General features: G+C 43.6%; 1 protein-coding gene across 5 annotated transcripts in view; it reads left to right on the top strand.

The window, feature by feature from the left end:
* Positions 1 to 20,490, top strand: part of ABCC5 (ATP binding cassette subfamily C member 5) — an 88,590-nt gene that overhangs the window by 65,077 nt on the left and 3,023 nt on the right. For all 5 annotated transcript variants that reach the window (XM_033403145.2, XM_004278411.4, XM_033403146.2 and 2 more), the window contains 6 exons: positions 634 to 723; positions 3,258 to 3,447; positions 7,178 to 7,337; positions 18,259 to 18,337; positions 19,344 to 19,457; positions 20,116 to 20,280. In XM_033403145.2, coding sequence (XP_033259036.1) covers positions 634 to 723; positions 3,258 to 3,447; positions 7,178 to 7,337; positions 18,259 to 18,337; positions 19,344 to 19,457; positions 20,116 to 20,280 — 798 coding nt within the window. The remainder of the gene's footprint in view (positions 1 to 633; positions 724 to 3,257; positions 3,448 to 7,177; positions 7,338 to 18,258; positions 18,338 to 19,343; positions 19,458 to 20,115; positions 20,281 to 20,490) is intronic.

The following is a 20,490-nucleotide window of genomic DNA, read 5'->3' as shown; positions in this document are numbered from 1 at the left end:
ATTTTTCTATATTGGAAAGATAAAAATAAGTAGCCAGAAGAAACCTAAGAAGAGATACGTATCTTCACAGATACCCAAAGATATTTGTCCATGTTATGCAGACTTCCTTGATTATTAGAGGTGGGGGGAGAATCTGTGTTTTATATATACTGTGTTTCAGAGTCCTCAGTCTGAGGCACACAGGGGCTCTGCATTCGGTTTTGGCCCAGCCTCATTTCTCTTATTTGACCTTGCTGGAAGCATTCTCACTGCTGCGCAGAGCTTGATATAATCTCCATTTGTTGTGACTACTACATCAGGTGTAGATGCAAGTATGAAGCACAGCAGTTATTCAGCTACAGTTGAATTACTGGAAATGTAAAGACGGGCGGAAAGCCCTCAGATACAGGAAAGTTAGTGCCAGCAGTACCAGAACGCCACCTGCATTCACTGAGAATTGCAGTTGATTGGGTGCTATTAGGCATTGTCTTAAATATTTAGAGAATGATTCGGTCCCTAAAATCAGCTGCTGCATGTGCCCAGTTAGTTCTTGTAACTTGAGTTGTGATCCCTTAGATGAAGGAGGTTTTCTGGCGTTGGCCTGGTGTGTATTAATAGTAAATTCTCTCTTGGATTCTTGTTTTCCGTTGTCAGTTAACAGGACTGTTCCAGTTTACTGTCAGACTGGCATCTGAGACAGAAGCTCGCTTCACCTCAGTTGAGAGGATCAACCACTACATCAAGGTCAGGCTGCTACAGGCCTTTTGCTACAATCTGACTTTTCATGGAGCAGTTTTACCCTTTTACAGCCTCGAGTGAATGTCCCAGGAGGATGCTTGTTTTCTCTGCCTTATCTTGTCCCACAGGAGAGGCAGCGGTCTCTCCAGCATGTGTGGAGTGGAGAAGAGAATATCTTAAGATTTTCTAAATATATTTGTGAATTGTGCCTGATTGAGAACCTATGTTCATCAGCTAATTTCCAAAGCATTCCTTTTATTTATTTATTTATTTATTTTGGCTGCACCGGGTCTTAGTTGCGGTGTGCAGCCTTCTCAGTTGTGGCATGCGGACTTCTTAGTTGCGGCGTGCATGTGGGATCTAGTTCCCTGACCAGGGATCAAACCCCGGGCCCCCTGCATTGGGGGCATGGAGTCTTACCCACTGGACCACCAGGGCAGTCCCCAAAGTATTACTAATCTCATTAATTCAGTTAAGCTGACTAATGTAACATTTTCCTTACACTATTTAAAACCATGTATTATTTCAAGTCTTAGTCTAGTTTACTTGTTCTTAACCAGGGAAGGCCATCAGAATCCCATATGGAGCTTGAGGCAAAGACTAACACGGGCCTCATCTCTGAAGATTCTGATGCAATAGGTCTGGGATAGGACCCAGACTTCTGACGTTTTAAAAGCTCCGTAGCTAATTCTAAACTGCATTCACAGTTCAGAAACCAGTTAATGAGTTGGTACTGAGACGATCTAGCTCTTCCCACCTTTCCCCAGTAACCCTTGCAGCCCTGCCATGGGGCAGTGTCTTGCTGGTGTCATAGTTGGAACTCGAAAACAGTTGTCTGTAGAGAGAAGCAGAGTCCTGAGTAGTTAGGATTCTCAATTTAATCTATTTCTCAGGAGTTACCTATTTTGTGAACAGCCCAGAGACTTTATTAGCATTTATATCGTTATTTACAGATAATGAATACATTCCAAGTTCCAACTAGAACGTTGACTTACAAACATAGTTTTAAAAAACTAGCCTTTCACTGAGAACAAGTATATTATGTAAACTGCATTTTCTAGTAGAGACATGCCCTGCTGATTTATTTTGTCAATGAACCTCATCAGTCGTAGGATATTTCTTAAACTCATAAATGATTGTTATCAGAAAGAATGGCGGATGGCTATCTGATAAATCTGCTAAAGGCTATTCTTCATGTTTATACATGAGTCTCTTGGCCCAGTGCTCTGGTCTGTGGACAATTTGTGGGTGTACATGTGGGTGTGTAGTGTTTGATTTAATATCACTATTGGTGTGAGTCTCTTGCTGGAAAGGTCAGGGTGATGGCCAGCCGTGGTACAGAGTATACTCTGCACAAACCAGTCATATTCCTGAGGACTGGATCCCCACTGCCAGTCCCCAACCTGGATGCCTGTCCCAACACGGAGTTTTAGACTTCAGTCTCCACCCCCGCCTGCCAGAACACTGCAGTCTTTGGCCATTGCTTCCCTATGAGGCTATAAGCTCCATGACTAGTCACCAGAGAGTTTTAAAGCATCGTGAAGTGTGACTGTTGATGACAAAAATTATCCAATGGTTGTATTAAACACAGCATATTAAAGCTAGAATGGATTTCCAAAATCATCTAATCTATTCCCCACAATTTGCAGATGAGAAACTAAGACGAAGAGTGAAGAAGTGATATGTCTGAGTCACGCAGCTATTAGTGGTGGAGTTTGGAGTAGAGTCTGTCTCTCCTGGACTGACTGAGAAGGCAGGATGCCAGGGTCTCATTAATGTTCCATAAATGTACTTTCCCTCCTTTGGGTTCAGCCCAGTGGTTTTCAAATGATGAAACCCTGTTTCAAGGGGAATATTTTCAAAAAATTCCAATAAAAACTGCTGTGCTTGAAGAGGGATGGAAGGCTTCATGCCTCACATTGGTCTCCAAGGAAGTGTTTTTTGGTTTTTTTGGCTGCATTGGATCTTTGTTGCTGTGCGGCTTTCTCTAGTTGAGTCGAGCGGGGGCTCCTCTTCATTGCCGTGTGCAGGCTTCTCATTGCAGTGGCTTCTCTTATTGCGAAGCACGGGCTCTAGGCAGTTGGGCTTCAGTAGTTGTGGTGCACGGGCTCAGTAGTTGTGGCGCACGGGCTTAGTTGCTCCACGGCATGTAGGATCTTCCCGGACCAGGGCTCGAACCCGTGTCCCCTGCATTGGCAGGCAGATTCTTAACCACTGCACCACCAGGGGAGTCCCTCCAAGGAGGTTTTGGGGAAGAATTCCTTATGACAGAAGGCAGTTTGAAAGCCACTGCCCTTCCCGAGCTGCTGCTTAGTAGCCGTTGTAAACTGCTAAGTGTAGAGACCACTGTACTTTGTCTCTGTCTAGTTTACTGGTGATGAGCATTCACTGCCAGGGGTCTCTTTCACAGCAAGGGAACAGAGCGGCAGCTTTCTCTGTGTGGTTGCTTTGGGTGTCCTGGTTCTACTTCTCTGTGACAAGGCCTTGCAGCTCCCCCAGAATCTATAGTCAGTCTAAACCAGCCACTTCTGTCTCCCCAGACTCTTTCCTTGGAAGCACCTGCCAGAATTAAGAACAAGTCCCCCTCCTCTGACTGGCCACAGGAAGGAGAGGTCACCTTTGAGAATGCAGAGATGAGGTACCAAGAAAATCTCCCCCTGGTCTTGAAGAAAGTGTCCTTCACCATCAAACCTAAGGAGAAGATTGGCATCGTGGGACGGACAGGATCGGGTAAGGATGTCCTCTCTGGAGAAACATTTGAACCTACCAGAATCAAGTCTGGGGCCCATGATTTCCTGTTTATTGAATACCAGTCTCATCCCTTCATATCAGATTCCTGTTAGATGAGCAGTTAGTGTCTCGGTCTCTGAAACCACTTTTCTAGGCTTATTTTCAACGCTGCTTTCATAACATTTAATGCTTTTTCTAATCATAAAAGTATACATTCTCAGTGCAGAACACTTGGAACATATAGCAAAGTACAAAAGGGGAAAGGCTCCCATAGCTCCATTACCCAGAGATAATTACTGCTGACATTTTGGTGGATATCTTGTTAGGCTTTTTCTATCAACAAATGTGTTTACAAAAATGAGGTCCTTTTATACACACTGTTTCATGGCCTGCTTTTAAAATTACCAAAGATTTTCCATGTCAGTTAATATTCTATGACATGATTTTTATGCAGCATTATATAAAATTCTATTTTATGGATGTACCATCATTTATATTAACCCTGCTCCAATTGAAGGGCATTGAGGTTGTTGTCAATTTTTCACTATTATGAATAGCACTGCAGTGAACATCCTTATTTCTGTGAAGTCAAAGTATACAAAAAATTTAAGGTCTTTGTGATGTGTTACCTGTATAGCCTCATATTTATCAGAAGCCAGCATCATTCTAAGTGAGGAACCTATGTTCCTTTGAAGACAAATTATTTTCTTGATCTGACATCAGTTGCAAATAGAGACTAGGCCTTCATTTTAGGCATTTAATTTCACTCTTATTCTTAGAAATGTGTTACTATATGCCCCTTAGATTTCTAGAGTCAAGACTTGAATAATGTGTTTCTTTCCCTCTTTCCTTCCTGAATGACATTTCAAGATTGAGTCTCGTCTTTTTTCATTAACCTGTTTACCCTTGTGTAAGAGGTCTCTCTGAGTCACTTCTCATTAGCTTTCTGAGTTCCATGCTTCCTTGGCATCAAAACTCTTTTAGCTTTTTTTTTCTTGCCATTAAAAAAAAGTCTTCTTGAGACAATTTACTTTAAAGAACCTGCTAAGCAGAAAAGAAAAAGCTGCTTCCTCTTTGAAGGAATTATTGCATGTCAAAACAAGATACTGCCTCTAGGCTTGTGCATTGGAAAGAGAATGCCCATCCAAGGAGGGTGAATGTCCCCACGGCTCTTACTTTGCTTTCTCCCTCGAATTCCCTCTGCTACATTGGCCCCCAGGGGTGCACTGCTCCCCTGAAAGTTCTGACTGACCTCCCTTCCTGTGATTTCCCTTTAACACAGGTAAGACAGACCGAAATTTTCACCAGGACTTTATTAAACCATGAGTGGTGACAGATGAGACATAAACAAAAATAAAATAATTATAAATAGCCCGACTTACAAAGTCTAAACTGTAATCCTAATAAGCTTCTTCTGAGACTATGTCATAGGCCCTGGCTCTCTACCATGGTTGTAACCACTGTGAGGACCTCATTGCCTTTTTTACCAGCACGTTCCATCAGTACAAAGGTAGTCTAGTCTCAGATCTTTTGTTTAAGTGGAACAACTTAACCTGTTTATTTGAGCGCCATTCCTTCCTCAGCTTAAATCTTGAACCACTGCTACGGCACTGGGGAGGGCCTCCACCTCCTCCCTTCTACCTGGGAGGGGCCCCTAACCAGATCCTCCAGTCCTGAAAAAGCCAGTTCCAGGAAGACAGGCCTCATCAAGAACTGTCCCGCTACATGGACTCAGGTTTCCCAACTCGTTTCTGGTAGATGGACCTGAGGACTCCTGCCTTAGGGAGATGGACGTTCTGGGTTCCCACAGGTTGTTTGACGGGGGTCAAATCTCAACAGCAGGACTGTGGCTGCAAACATTGGGGTGAGGCAGGTATTTGTGCCCTCGCTGACCTCTGAATAGACAGTCACAAGGCTGCCATGAGAGGTCTTTCAGAACATGGAGCCAGAGGAGGGGAGGAGGGTCAAGAACTGGGAAAACTGCTCTAACAGATAAAAACCTGTGGTTCTACATCTAACTATCTACATTCTGACTTGCAGAATGGTAGATAGATAGGACTATGTCAAACCTTTTTTTTTTGGTGGGGTAGAACACTGAGCTTTAAAAATATTTATATCTTTTTGACAAAGTAGTTTCCATTCTGAGAATCCGTTTCAAGGAAATCGTCTGAGATAGGAGCAGTTTGAGCACTGACCAGGTTGCCATAGCATTAGTATAGTAAGTTTTAAATAAACTACATGTGCAACGTTAGAGGACTGATTAAATAAGTAAAAGTACAGCCACATGATGGAATTTGTTGCAGCCACTAAAACTTTGTCTTGAAAAGGTAATAATATGATTGAGTGCTTGCTAGGTAATGTTAAGAGGGAAAAGCAGTTACAATATTATTTCTCTGGTATGATCTCAACTCTGAGGAAAAAACTAAAAGTAAATGTGTCCAAAAAAAAAAAAAAGCAGTAGTGAGATTATGGGAGATTGATGTTAAATCTGCTTGAATTACTTGTATCATTTTTTAAATGAAGAGTCAATTAAGGGACTTCTCTGGTGGCGCAGTGGTTAAGAATCCACCTGCCAATGCAGGGGGACACGGGTTCGATTCCTGGTCCAGGAAGATCCCACATGCTGTGGAGCAACTAGGCCTTCATGCCACAACTACTGATCCCATGCGCCACAACTACTGAAGCCCACGTGCCACAACTACTGAAGCCCATGTGCCCTAAAACCTGCATGCCACAACTACTGAAGCCCACCCGCTCTAGGGCCCAAGTGCCGCAACTACTGAGCCTGCGTGCTGCAACTACTGAAGCCCTTGCACCTAGAGCCCATGCTCCACAACAAGAGAAGCCACCACAATGAGAAGCCCCCGCACCGCAACGAAGAGTAGCCCCTGCTCGCCGCAACTAGAGAAAGCCTGCACGCAGGAACGAAGAACCAATGTAGCCAAAAAAAAAGAGTCAATTAAGCAAAGCTGTTCTGCTTACCACTGTGATACTGAACTCCCTATTTTATCCCCCAAACCTGCTTTTCTACCGCATTTTCCTATTGTGGTAGAGAATCTATAGCCACTCATTTTCTCAAGCCCAAACCACCTTCCCTTGTGTGTTTAGCCAGGAACTTCTTCCATTTCCCAGCTGCCACAGTGATGCAAGGCCTTGTCTTGTTTCTCTCTCAGCTAAGATAAGGGGACAGAAGAGAGAGAAAACAGCTTGTCCTCCGACTTGCCACTAGCTCCTTGCTGTCTGTTCTCACTTTGCCTGAGAAGCATTAACCCTGTGTACCTGTTCCTAAGGTGAAAAGGAGGAGTTTCTCCATTTTACTCTCATGAGAGTATAATGGTCCCTCCCACTCCTTCTTAGGCTGGAGCTGTGTGATGTAAATGTATACGCTTGGTAGCTCAGGAAAGTTAATTGTTTTTGGGGGTTTTTTTTGGCTGCACCATGCGGCATGTGGGATCTTAGTTCCCCAACCAGGGATCAAACCCGTGCCCCCTGCAGTGGAAACGTGGATTCTTAACCACTGGACTGCCAGTGAAGTCCCAGGAAAGTTCATTGGTTTTGGTTTTGGTTTTTGTTTCTGGCTATCATTTTATACATTACCTGAGTTAATCAGTTGAAATAATGATTGAACAGAAATAGAAAAATAGATGAGGTTGCCCTGAGAATAAACCAGTTTTGTCTTCACAGAATTTGCTAATTGAATGACTTTTCTGCCCGTCTTCTGACTCATCAGGGAAGTCCTCTCTGGGCATGGCCCTCTTCCGTCTGGTGGAGTTATCTGGAGGCTGTATCAAGATCGACGGAGTGAGAATCAGTGATATCGGCCTTGCTGACCTCCGGAGCAAACTCTCCATCATTCCCCAAGAGCCGGTGCTCTTCAGCGGCACTGTCAGGTGAGGAGCTCAGCCCACATGTTTCGTGCCACATTTCAGGCCAGGTGGGCATGTTAGAGCCCCCATCGGGGACTGAGATCTAGTGGCCTCTGATCTAGCGCTTTCCCATGGCACCATGTGCTCCCCATTGCAGAAGGGGCAGCTCCAGTGTGCGAGCCACCTCATTAGCTAAGTGAGGCCCAGAGGCCGTGTAGTGTGGCGGCAAGAAGTCAGAGACATCTGGGCTGTGTGTCTTAGACAAGTTAACCACGCTTAAGCTTGTTTTCTCCTCTGTGAAATGGGGATACTACTAAGCCCTATTGTTGTGAAGGTTGAATAAATTTGTGCAAATTTTATACAAGCACAGAGGCTGGCAAAGGGCGAGCATCCTATACATGGTAGCAGCCATCATCGTCCTCCCCGTGCTGTACTCTCTTCTAGGTACCCTCCAAGTCACAGTTCTCACGATGGTCTTCAGGCATTATTACTACTCACGTTTTTTCATCTTCCAGTATCTTTCCCCTGCCTTTTGTTCTTACTCTAGAATGATGCCTGTCTCTGAAATCTGCCAGATTGCCAAAGATAAAATAACTAAGAAGGATATATGTTTAACCCTGTTATCTTTTCCTAGGCTTTATTCTAGCTTCTGCCTCCTAAAAGCAATGTGTTTCCATAATTTGAGTCCATTTCTATTTAAGTTGACTCCTTCTAAATAAAAACAGCTTTAACTATACAGTTGACCTAGATAGGACTCCTTTTATTAAATCACTCTAAAAGTGATATTGCCATTCCCTCTTTAATTTTTAGCAGTTTCCAAAAAAAAAAAAAAAAAGTACCAACTTAATTTCAAATAACCACAGGCAATGTTCAGACTTGTCTTTAAAACTAGGCCTCCACACACACCCGCCCCGCTTTCTTCAGAACTGGCATTTGAACCCACTGATTCAAGGAGGTTTGGTGGATAAACTGACTTCTCACCTGCATTCATGTGGGGTCAACGTTCTTGGGTGTGTTTACTTTGGCATTTCTCTAAAACACTAGTGAATTTGGACAGCATAGACTGGTTCTGTTGATGAGGATGTCATTCCCTTTGGGTACTGAGATAACAGGGTTAAACAAGCAACATTAAGAGAATTATAATTTATTGAAGACTCAGGTCTAAAATTAAGAAATTGAAAGGTGTTGCCAAATCTGCTCTTCCTTCCCATAAATCTCTCTATTTTTAGATGCCACAGGAATGCCTTTGAGAATACAATTAACCTTATAATTTTGGCTCAGGAAAAAGAACCATATTTTTCTTAATTTTTTAAATCATCATTTAGAAGAGAACTAGGATATATGACAAACCCACAGCCAACATCATTCTCAGCAGTGAAAAACTGAAACCGTTTCCTCTAAGATCAGGAACAAGACAAGGTTACCCACTCTCACCACTGTTATTCAGCATAGTTTTGGAAGTTTTAGCCACAGTGATCAGAAAAGAAAAAAATAAAAGGAATCCAAACTGGAAAAGAAGAAGAAAAACTGTCACTGTTTGCAGATGACATGATACTATACATAGATAATGCAAAAGATGCTACCAGAAAACTACTAGAGCTAATCAATGAATTTGGTAAGGTAGCAGGATACAAAATTAATGCACAGAAATCTCTTCCATTCCTATACACGAATGATGGAAAATCTGAAAGAGAAATTAAGGAAACACTCCCATTTACCATTGCAACAAAAAGAATAAAATAGCTAGTAATAGGGCTTCCCTGGTGGCGCAGTGGTTGAGAGTCCGCCTGCTGATGCAGGGGACACGGGTTCCTGCCCCGGTCCGGGAAGATCCCACATGCCGCGGAGCGGCTGACCAGTGAGCCATGGCCGCTGAGCCTGTGCGTCCGGAGCCTGTGCTCTGCAATGGGAGAGGCCACAACAGTGGGAGGCCTGCGTACCGCAAAAAAAAAAAAAAAAAAAAAAAGTTAAAATAGCTAGTAATAAACCTACCTAAGGAGACAAAAGACCTATATGCAGAAAACTACAAGACACTGATGAAAGAAATTAAAGATGATACAAACAGACGGAGAGATATCCCATGTTCTTGGATTGGAAGAATCAACATTGTGAAAATGACTCTACTACCCAAAGCAATCTACAGATTCAACGCAATCCCTATCAAACTACCACTGGCATTTTTCACAGAACTAGAACAAAAAATTTCACAATTTGTATGGAAACACAAAAGACCCCAAATAGCCAAAGCACTCTTGAGAAAGAAAAACGGAGCTGGAGGAATCAGGCTCCCTGACTTCAGACTATACTACAAAGCTACAGTAATCAAAACAGTATGGTAATGGCACAAAAACAGAAAGATAGATCAATGGAACAGGATAGAAAGTTCAGAGATAAACCCATGCACATAAGGTCACCCTATCTTTGACAAAGGAGGCAAGAATATACAATGGAGGAAAGGCAGCCTCTTCAATAAGTGGTGCTGGGAAAACTGGACAGCTACATGTAAAAGAATGAAATTGGAACACTTCCTAACACCGTACACAAAAATAAGCTCAAAATGGATTAAAGACCTAAATGTAAGGCCAGACACTATAAAACTCTTAGAGGAAAACATAGGAAGAACACTCTTTGACATAAATCACAGCAAGATCCTTTTTTACCCACCTCCTAGAGAAATGGAAATAAAAACAAAAATAAACAAATGGGACCTAATGAAACTTCCAAGCTTTTGCACAGCAAAGGAAACCATAAACAAGACAAAAAGAGAACCCTCAGAATGAGAGAAAATATTTGCAAATGAAGCAACTGACAAAGGATTAATCTCCAAAATATACAAGCAGCTCATGCACCTTAATATCAAAAAAACAGACAACCCAACCCAAAAATGGGTAGAAGACCTAAATAGACATTTCTCCAAAGAAGATATACAGATTGCCAACAAGCTCATGAAAGGATGCTCATCGCTAATCATTAGAGAAAGGCAAATCAAAACTACAATGAGGTATCACCTCACACTGGCCAGAATGGCCATCATCAAAAAATCTACAAACAATAAATGCTCAAGAGGGTGTGGAGAAAAGGGAACCTTGTTGCACTGTTGGTGGGAATGTAAATTGATACGGCCACTAGGGAGAGCAGTATGGATGTTCCTTTAAAAACTAAAAATAGAATTACCATATGACCCAGCAATCCCACTACTGGGCATATACCCTGAGAAAACCATAATTCAAAAAGAGACATGTACCACAGTGTTCATTGCAGCTCTATTTACAATAGCCAGGACATGGAAGCAACCTAAGTGTCCATCGACAGATGAATGGATAAAGAAGATGTGGCACATATGCACAGTGGAATATTACTCAGCCATAAAAAGAAACAAAATTGAGTTATTTGTAGTGAAGTAGATGGACCTAGTCTGTCATACAGAGTGAAGTAAGTCAGAAAGAGAAAAACAAATACCGTATGCTAACATATATATGGAATCTAAAAAAAAAAAAAAAATGGTTCTGACAGGGAAGCATAAGCTGGGACAAAGTGAGAGAGTAGCATCGACATAGATACAGTACCAAATGTAAAATAGATAGCTAGTGGGAAGCAGCCACATAGCACAGGGAGATCAGCTCGGTGCTTTGTGACCACCTAGAGGGGTGGGATAGGGAGGGTGGGAGGGAGACGCAAGAGGGAGGAGATATGGGGATATATGTATACGTATAGCTGTTTCACTTTGTTATACAGCAGAAACTAACACAACACTGTAAAGCAATTATACTCCAATAAAGATGTAAAAAATAATAATAAATTTTAAAAAAAGAAGAGAACTAGGAAGTAAGGCATGTTAAACGTTAGACTTCCCTTGAATATGCTGCCACCAAGAAGTATCAGTGTTCATTTCAAATTTTTACAGCACTTCATTTGGGTCTGTGACTCGGGCTTCTGGAGTTAATGGTTAAGCATTGACCTGCTGGCTGCTGTTTGTAGAACACTGTGGAAGCACATCCTTCGTGGGAGATGGAGCCATTTGTTATCAGCTCCAGAGATATGCTGCCCCTTGATGGACAGGCTCAGTGGCTGGTGTGCTGTTGACTGGGTTTTTAGTAATTGAGCTCGGAGCGCTGTTTGGTTAGTCGGCTGTGCAAACCTAGGAAATCATATAAGTTTCACTTTCTGCCTGCTGTAATTTTGACTTTTTAAGTCGGTAGTAGACACTGAGGAAAAATTAAATCCCAGACCTTCTATCTTCCCTTTATCCCCTCAGGTTTCTCATAGGTTTAAAAGAATATCCAGCTTTTGGTGTTCTTCTGCTTTTGTTAGAAAATTAGGCGGCCTGTAATGAGTTTCCCAAGGCAAAGGCAGGGTAGATCAGCTGCTTCCTCAGCTACCTCCTGGAGACTCTGAATTTGGAAGCTGTATCTCCACTGCCTTTAACCAGCATTGGGGGTGCGTACGTCTCCTGGAGATACCAACATGCAGTTAAAACATATCAGGAGCTCTTAGAGGGAAATCAACGTAAAACCAAAATCAGACAAACAGAACTCAGAGAATTTTGCAAGTTAAACATTTGTGAATTGTTCTGCATACAAATATAAATAAATCATAGACCAGATCATTTAGGGGCACACTCCTCCCTAGATTAGGCAGAATCTCAGTCCATTCCAATAGCTCACCCAGCCCTCCCTCATCCAACTGTCTGGGTTTGAATTGTAAGGCCTGTGTTTCTGTGGCCAGTGCCTTTCCTCTGCCTTTTGCCCTAATGGTTGGCTCCAGGAAGAGAGGTCCCTTCTCATCCAGCCCTAAACACTTTTGTTGACCTTCCCTCTTTCGTGGTCCTGGCAGTCCTTTCCTTTCCCCAGAGGACCTGTGCTTCCTGGTCTCAGGAAGCCTATCTCTTTGCCTCTGCCGTAACCAGCTCCTGCCCAAATGCTTTCCACCCTTGTGGACGATCTGCAGCCTGCCTTGGCTGATGGTTAATCTGCCCCTTAGTGAGACTAGTTGTCCTCAGCTGTCACTCTAGTCTGTCTCTGAGTCTCAGTCTTCTTGTGGGGGGTGAGCACTTCTCATCACCTGGAGCATCTCTGCCTGGCATCCCTTCATTAGCCGGAGGCAGTGTTCTCAGTTCTTCCTGTTCAGCTGCTCTCTCTCCTTTTCCAACTGCCCATTAATTTTTTTTTTCTACTTTTGAGGAATATTTCAAGCTCTCAACTCAAAATCACAACAAAAACAACTGAGCCCACCAATGACCCACTCTGCTTTGGTTCATTCTGGGCCCAGACACCTTCAAGCACAAGCACCTAGCGCTCTAGAGGGAATGGAAGTTGCTCCAGATTTGAAGCAGAATCTTAGAATCTCAAGGTCTTTCATTTGTCTTTGAATTCTTCTGTTGTTTAAGGGACCCCCTTTTACTTTTTTTGATGTCTTAGACCCTGTGGAACTGGGGAATTCCCCCAAAGCTTCTAATCTCAATGTCAGAAAGTAATGCTAAGTCTAGGATCGCTATATGAAGAACACTAGATGTTATCTAACTTTTGTTGAAGTCCTTCTGGCTGGGGGTATATGGGAAATCTCTGTACCTTCTTCTCAATTTTGCTGTGAACCTAAAACTGCTCTAAAAAAAATTGTCTTTAAAAAAAGAAAGAAAAAGGTCCTTTGGTACCAGGTACTGCTGCTCTAAAGAACAACAACAATAATAGTAGTAGCTAAGCATATTGAGGACTTATTACGTGGTGAACTGTCCTAAGCATTTAAGTTGTATTAATTCATCAAACACTCAAAACTCAAATGAGGTAGGTGCTACTATTATGCCTATTTTATAGATGAAGAAGCTAAAACCCAGAGTGGTTCAATAATTTGCCCAAAGATAAGAACCTGGGCTGTCTGGCTGAGAGCCTGGGCTCTCCCTCACTCCGCTCACTGTATTGTCTCTGAAGTTATCACCACAGCCCCCTTAGTCACTACCTTGAGAGGTAATCTCTTTCTCCAAAAACTAGGGTTGCGCCTGCTGCCGCAGGGGTCTTGACCATTAGTTACCTTTCTTTTTCCGACATCTTCAAACTCTCATCTGCTTTCAGATTTGCACAGCCTCTGTCCCCCTTCTTGAAAAAAATTTTCACACAACCTCTGCTGTTCTCTTTAGTCTTTTTCATGTACTCTTAACTAAAAGCCAAGCCTTGTTTCTGAATTACTATTTTGAGTTTTCCTTTAACTTCCTGGGAGACGAAGGTCTGAGGGTCCCGTAGTCTCCTGTCCTGAGGCTGAGGCTGCAGGGAGGCACGCACCACCGACAGAGGACGATGTGGTTCAGCATGGTGTCTTCTGTGCGCCTGGAGGGGATTGCTGTATCCTCAAACACCCCGGGAGATACTCTTGACCTTAATCAGTAGTAGTCAATAGGTAAACTTAGAATATTGCTAAAAATAACATATAAAGAACCAAAGATGAAAATGCACTTTGAGCAACATAGGACTCCAGGAGTTCCGACTGTTAAAAAATAAGTGCCTTCATGCTCAGATGCTTTTCTTTCCATCTACCCAGCTGAGTACTTGATGCAGTGGATGTATAACTTTGCTTTCATTCGTACCTGTGGGTGAGACCAGGACCATCTGGCCCCTCTAATGAGGGTATATATTTCTTTTTCATTCCTGATTGAGTTCCCTGTTGAGATCAGTCTGGTCTGCCTTAATGTGTATGTTTACCACCTGCTGGTGTACGTAAATATTCCTTACATATCTGGAACCCATTGCTTAGTCTTGGGAGTCCCCTTCAGCTGGTGTGATGGGCCTGGGCGGGGTTGAATGTCAAGCCCCTCTATGTGTCTGCCGAGTCTGACGGGGCAGCTGCTCAGTGAGCAGTACACTCTTGTGTACTTACTATTTGTCTGGTAAGAGGTGTCTGACGAATTACTAGATGTATTTGTATTCTCGGCATGCTGCCACAAAGTACCACAAACTGGGTGGCCCAAAACCACAGAAATTTATTCTCTCACAGTTTTGGAGGCTAGAAGTATGAAATCAAGTTGTCAGCAGGGCTATGCTCCCTCTGAAACCGGTAGGATCCTTCCTTGCCTCTACTACATTCTAGTGGTTTGCCAACAGTCTTGGGTGTCCTTGGCTTGTAGATTCATCATCCCGGTCTCTGCCTCTGTTGTCACATGGGCCCTCTCATTCTGTGTCTCTGTCTTTATGTGGCTCTCTTATAAGGACATCAGTCCTACTAGATTAAGGGTCCACCGTACCTCATTACTCCAGGATGGCCTCATCTTAACTAATACCATCTACACTGACCCTATTTCCAGATAAGGTCACATTCTTAGGTACTGAGGGTTAGATTTCAACATATCTTTTTGGGAGATACTTTTCAACCCATAACACTAGGCATCACTGTACAGTATTAAAGAACACTTCCTAGACTAAGTCTAGGGAAACTGTACACATTCCTTTCCTGGAAACCAACATTACGGACCCTTCAATCTTGAACATATGTTTGTTGAGGTCTTTAACTCTGTTCAAAGGACTCAACTCAGCAGACATGGGAGGAATCTGAACAAGTGGTAGAATCTAAAACCTAGAATTACACATTCCTTCCAGGAAGAGGTAGAGAAAGGGAAGATTTAAGAGGTAGGAGATGGGCTAAACCGGAAATCCAGAAAGTGAGGTATCAAACCATAGGTGGCAATTTATCAAGTTATTGGTGCTGGGAATTCCAGCCTTAGGTAATATGGATTTTCCTCTGGCAAATAGACCACAGCAGTGGCAACTGGGCAGTGTTCAGAGACCCCAAAAGACAGATATTTATAATCAGGGAGCTCATAGATAAAACCAGAGCAAGGTGGGGCCCCGAAACTTGGGAGCCTGAGCAGGCTGTCAAGATAGGAACCTGGGCCCATGGAGACACAACGGGAACTGACCTTGCAGAACTGTCCGACAGGGGAGATTCTAGCTCGATAGGGTCCCGTGACACTAAGTGGGAATCACAGTCAGAGCAGGATGCAGATCCAGAGCAGCCCGGCACTAAACCACATGTGCACCGACTTCGGGTCCTACTGCCCGAGGTCAGAGTTGATTCCCTGTAATGGGCAGAGGCCATTCTCCAGCGTGCAGTCCCGGGGGGCAGCTGGATAGAGACCAAGGCGGAGGGCAAGGAGCAGGAGACCAGGCAAAGCAGGACATGACCCCTGTATGGAACCAGTTGTGATTTCCCGCTGGGCGGGTGCCCCTTCTGTCTAGGTTTGATGAGGACTTCCGAAGACTCTTGTAAAGAGCTCCGAGGAACTTGTTTTTTTTTAAAAAAAAAAAAAAAAAAGAGAAAACAGAGCTCTGAGCATTATGGTTCAAAAGTGAGACGCCTGTTGTGACCCCTAAGGTCAGGAAATCTGCTATAAACTATGAGAAAGTCCATATTAGACACAAAAGGAGAGAGAATATTTTATTGTGAAAACTTGCATTGCCATCTAGATAAATGTCACTCAGAGGCTGTGCTAATCTTGTTGTTGTTGTTGTTTTTGGGGGGGTGGATTGTGCTAATCTTGCCCCATGGGAATTCCCACCAGTCTGTGTTGAACCAAACAAAAACGTGATTAACCTTTTATCCCTCAGACTTGGGATGGAGAACACAGGTTTCACCCTGATCTGTTGGTGTATCAGTGTACAAGGCAGCTGGAGAGAGAGCAGATCTCATCAACCCTGAGGCAAGCTCAGGCAGACTCCAGAGTGTTAGAGGGACAAGCAAGATCAGGTGCTTTCAGCATCTCTTTTTGATGAGAAGCAGGTGAGCTTCTTCTTAGACTTAGGCCCATGCTCTGCCATTTCAGTTTTAGACCATCATTCTTTAAGTGAGAGGGCTCTTCCTAGATGGCATGCCTGCAGAGAATGTCTTCCCCATCTAGACCATTCACGGCTAGGACTTGATCAGAACTATTTCGGATCCTGGGATTATTGTGTCCACTTGAAAAATGCATCAAATATAAGAGTCAAAACCACCAAGCAGTGCAACCAGGCATCTAAAGTGACCATGTCCCCTGTCAGTTTAACAGCTACCAGCTATCGAGTGTCTGCCGTGTTCCAGGCACTGTATCTACACAGCTCTAATGTTCACAGCAGCCTACCAGGTCGTGTCACTATCCCCCCATTTTATAGATGAGGAGACTGAGGACTAACTTGTCCAAGGTCACGCGGATGGTAAGAGGCAGAGCAGGGATCGAACCCAGTCTGCCCGGATCCTATGTGTGTACACACCCGCCCTCCACCATGCTGCTTTCTGCCTCTGTTATTACTGAAAATACTTAAGTTGTGACATACTAATGTCTGTTATCAGGACCTCAAATAAGCATGGGAGGAATAAGTTCTTCTTTCTTACAAAAAAAATTAGACAGTATACATGGGCTACAACAGTGAATAAGATCCAGACAAGGATTCTAATCCAATGGAGGAGAGAGACAAGTGAACAAAGTGACGAGTGCTGTTATAGGGGTGGGCAGGGGGACCACCAGTCCAAGCTTGAAGGGTAAGGAGACACTTCCTGAAGACCCCATCTAAGTTGAGAGCTGAAGGACAAGAAGGAATCACAGCCAAGGAATAAGAACAATGATAATAATAACACAGTAATTGTAGCTCTCACGTACACACTGCCGGTCCTGCCGCGGGTACTGCTGTAAGTGCTTTATACATGTGAAATATAGTCCCCGAAACAACCTTTTTGAGAAGGTGCTCTTTTATCCCTGTCTTATAGTTGAGGGAACTGAAGCGTAGAGTAGTTAGGCTAACTTGGCCAAGGTCACACAGCTGTCATTGATGGAAGCTGTGAAGGAGTCAGGCAGTCTGGCTCCAGAGCCGTTGTCTTACCAGTGCCTCTCAAGTAAAAAGGTGGGGAGAGGTCGCATGTTCTAAGTCGAGGGAAGCACACGTGCAAAGGGGCACGAGAGAGCAGGGCTGGTTAGAGAGTTGCCCAGGAATCCGGAGATGGCGTGTGCCTGCCTGCGTTCTCCTCTCGGGCAGAATTCTGCGATCATGACCTGCTTGTGTTTGCATGCCTGGGATTAGTCTCCCCAGACACAGAGATGAGTGTGGATCAGAGCTAAGTTTCTCCCAAAGATTTTTCTATTTCCCATATGCCAACCATAATTTATGAGCAAAGCAAATTATACCTAATACCTTTCAGATTACTAGACCCACAAACGCGACGTTTAGATCGAGACAAGACACCCCAAATTAAAGCAACAGCCCACTTTCCACCCAATATGTTTCATCACCACCTGTTCACCCTCATCCTCCATGACAAAGAGCTTTTTCTCCTGTCTTTAACACTTCCAGAAATACCTAGACCTGTTCTTTTGGTATCAATCTTGATGTCCTTGAGGTGGATACTGTTAGTACAGTAAGCAAGAGTCCCCAAACTAGTTTTCGGTGCCAGTAAAATCCTTCCCCCTGAACCCATTATGCTCAGCCTTCTCCTCTGCCTTCCTGCTGGATTGGCTCCTTTCCTGGTCAGCTAGCTGTTGAGACCCCTGCTCAGTGACAGGCTCTCACCCTGGTGCAGCAAGAAGAAAGAGGGCGTTTTTCTAAGTTTATACATATAAGAGAGAGATTTTAACATGTATATGCATAGAAAAAATCTAGAAGGATCTATGCCAAAGTGCTAACAGTGTTTGTTTCTGAGGGTCTGATAAGAAGTCATTAAACATACATTAGTTTTTGTTTTGTCTTTGTATGTCTATATCTCCTAATTTTTCTATAACTAACTTGTATCATTTACATAATAAAAATAATAAAGTTTTGTAAAGAAGAAAGGGAGGCTCATTCCTGCGACAGGCAGGCAGCAGCGCTCCCATCTCAGCCTCCCGCTGTGGCTGGATGGGGTTTGAGCCCCAGTGTCTAAACCTTTACCACAGTCAACCTGTGCAGCATGGTCACATACATGGTGGATCCCTGAGAATTCCTGTTATGTTTCTCACTAGGTCCAATTTGGATCCCTTCAACCAGTACACTGAAGACCAGATCTGGGATGCCCTAGAAAGGACACACATGAAAGAATGTGTAAGTAAAGAACTGACGGAGAGTTTTGCTGGCATCTCAGGGCTGGAAACACAGTGATGCTGTGGTCAGTCTCCAGCCTGCTGTGGCTGCCGCTGTCCAGCCCAGCCTTTCCCTCCACCTCCAGGATGTCTGTGGAGGAGCACTTCAGAGCAGGGCTTCCCAGGCATTTCAGAAAGGGCATAAAGGTTGTTATCTCCCGACCCTCACCTCCCCCCTTAGCCCCCTCCCATGGTCATATTGCCCTTTTTACTGTCCATTCATTGAGAAGATATTAACGACAACCACTCAGAATTCAGTCATGCTTTAAAATCAAGTTCTATTCTTATTCATTATAACAGTACAACATCTTTTTGAAGCATCTATATGTGTGTAAGAGATATATCACTTGTGGAGAAAGTGTGTGTATGGATTCACAGACCTCTTAGGGTAACTCGGCAGGCCCCGTCCAGGGGCCACAATCTACAGATACCCCTGGCCTGAAGTAGGGTCTCTTGTGTTCCTGCACACAAGCCCAGGGTCTCTTCCGCTAATTCAGCTAGATCTGCTCTGCCTCAAACAAGTTCACTTGAAGAATAGGTTCTATAGTTTATGGAAAGAAAGGTTTGACAGCCATGGGCCTACAGTTTTGGACTTCAGAAAGAGAGTAATTTCGTCTACCCCATTTCTCATCGCATGACCATATTTTCAGAACCAAAAATGACAGGCTTTGGGGACGAACATATTGGAATTTCTGGGACGTTTTGATGATATGAGACTAATAGAATAGTTTAGCTGAAATATGGAATGGCCTAGAAAATGCGGTCCTACTACGTGATCATCACACCTGTACCTTCTTTCTAGGTGAGCTAGGTTCTGGGCTAATAATTCTTTCATCTGTTTCAGAATAATTTATTTTTGCCACTGGATTTTTGACAAAATTTAGTTTCTTTTTTTTTTTTCCTATCTTTCAAAATTTACTTTTTTTTTTTTTTTTTACCCTTCTAATCTCGACTTCCTTTCTCCCTAGATTGCTCAGCTACCTCTGAAACTTGAATCTGAAGTGATGGAGAATGGGGATAACTTCTCAGTGGGGGAACGGCAGCTCTTGTGCATAGCTAGAGCCTTGCTCCGTCACTGTAAGGTAAGGCAGTTTGGTGGGTGGCAGGGAAGGGGGATCAGCAGAGACGTGCAGGAAGATGGAAGAACAGCTTTTGCCTGTGGCATGAGGTCCAAAGGCATCCCTGGCTCTGAGCCCAGCAGCACTTCTTAAGAGTGTGGCCAGAGATGTTTCTAAATTAACCTTGACACAATTTGGGTATATGGATATTTTGTTTGCTTGTTTGTTTTTATTTTTAACTTCCCTGAGTCTTCAGTTTCCAAGGGCAATTTGTTTCTAGCCAGTGAGTAGTTGTAGTACTGGAAACCGTGGATTTGAAAAATTTTTAAACTACAAGACACATCCAGGTCCTCAAATCCAGTCCCCTCATTTTAAAACTGGAAAAGGGAGGTCCAGAAAGATTACTGTACGTGTTTAGAGTTACAGAGCAAGTGGGGCGAGTCTTTTGTTAGATCAGTATTTCACGTATATCCTTTCATTCATGGAAATCAAGGCAAACATAGGGGTTTGAAGTTATATCAGTTCTAAGCAAAACAGTATTTTTACATATGCGTGTACCTATTTAGAAAAAACAATATACGGTGTAAAATTCAAATCATAAAATACATTTTAGTGAAACCTAGATTAACCAGAATGCTTAAGGAATTGGTCGGACCCCTCTTTTTCTTCTCTTCCCCGGCAGATTTTGATTCTAGATGAAGCCACAGCTGCCATGGACACGGAGACAGACTTGCTGATCCAAGAGACCATCCGAGAAGCATTTGCCGACTGCACCATGCTGACGATTGCCCATCGCCTACATACAGTCCTGGGCTCTGATAGGATTATGGTGCTGGCCCAGGGGCAGGTACTGAGCCCCCAAGGGACCTTGGCTTGGCACGTGGCCTTGTCTGGAGGAAAACTGGCCCCTGGCAGGATTGGGCAGATGGCCCTCTTAGAGTAGTTCTGAGCATTCAGATAAGCGGCCATAATGACTGTAGTCTGGTTCCTTTTGGGTGGGATGCAGCCCTCCCAGTCAAGAGATTGAGCTGGGAGCACTCTTATGGGGTTCTCATTA

This window comes from Orcinus orca, chromosome 5, assembly GCF_937001465.1.
Source record: "Orcinus orca chromosome 5, mOrcOrc1.1, whole genome shotgun sequence".
Taxonomy (NCBI): domain Eukaryota; kingdom Metazoa; phylum Chordata; class Mammalia; order Artiodactyla; family Delphinidae; genus Orcinus; species Orcinus orca.
The sequence above is the reverse complement of the archived record's forward strand: the minus strand, read 5'-3'. Positions and strand labels throughout refer to the sequence as shown.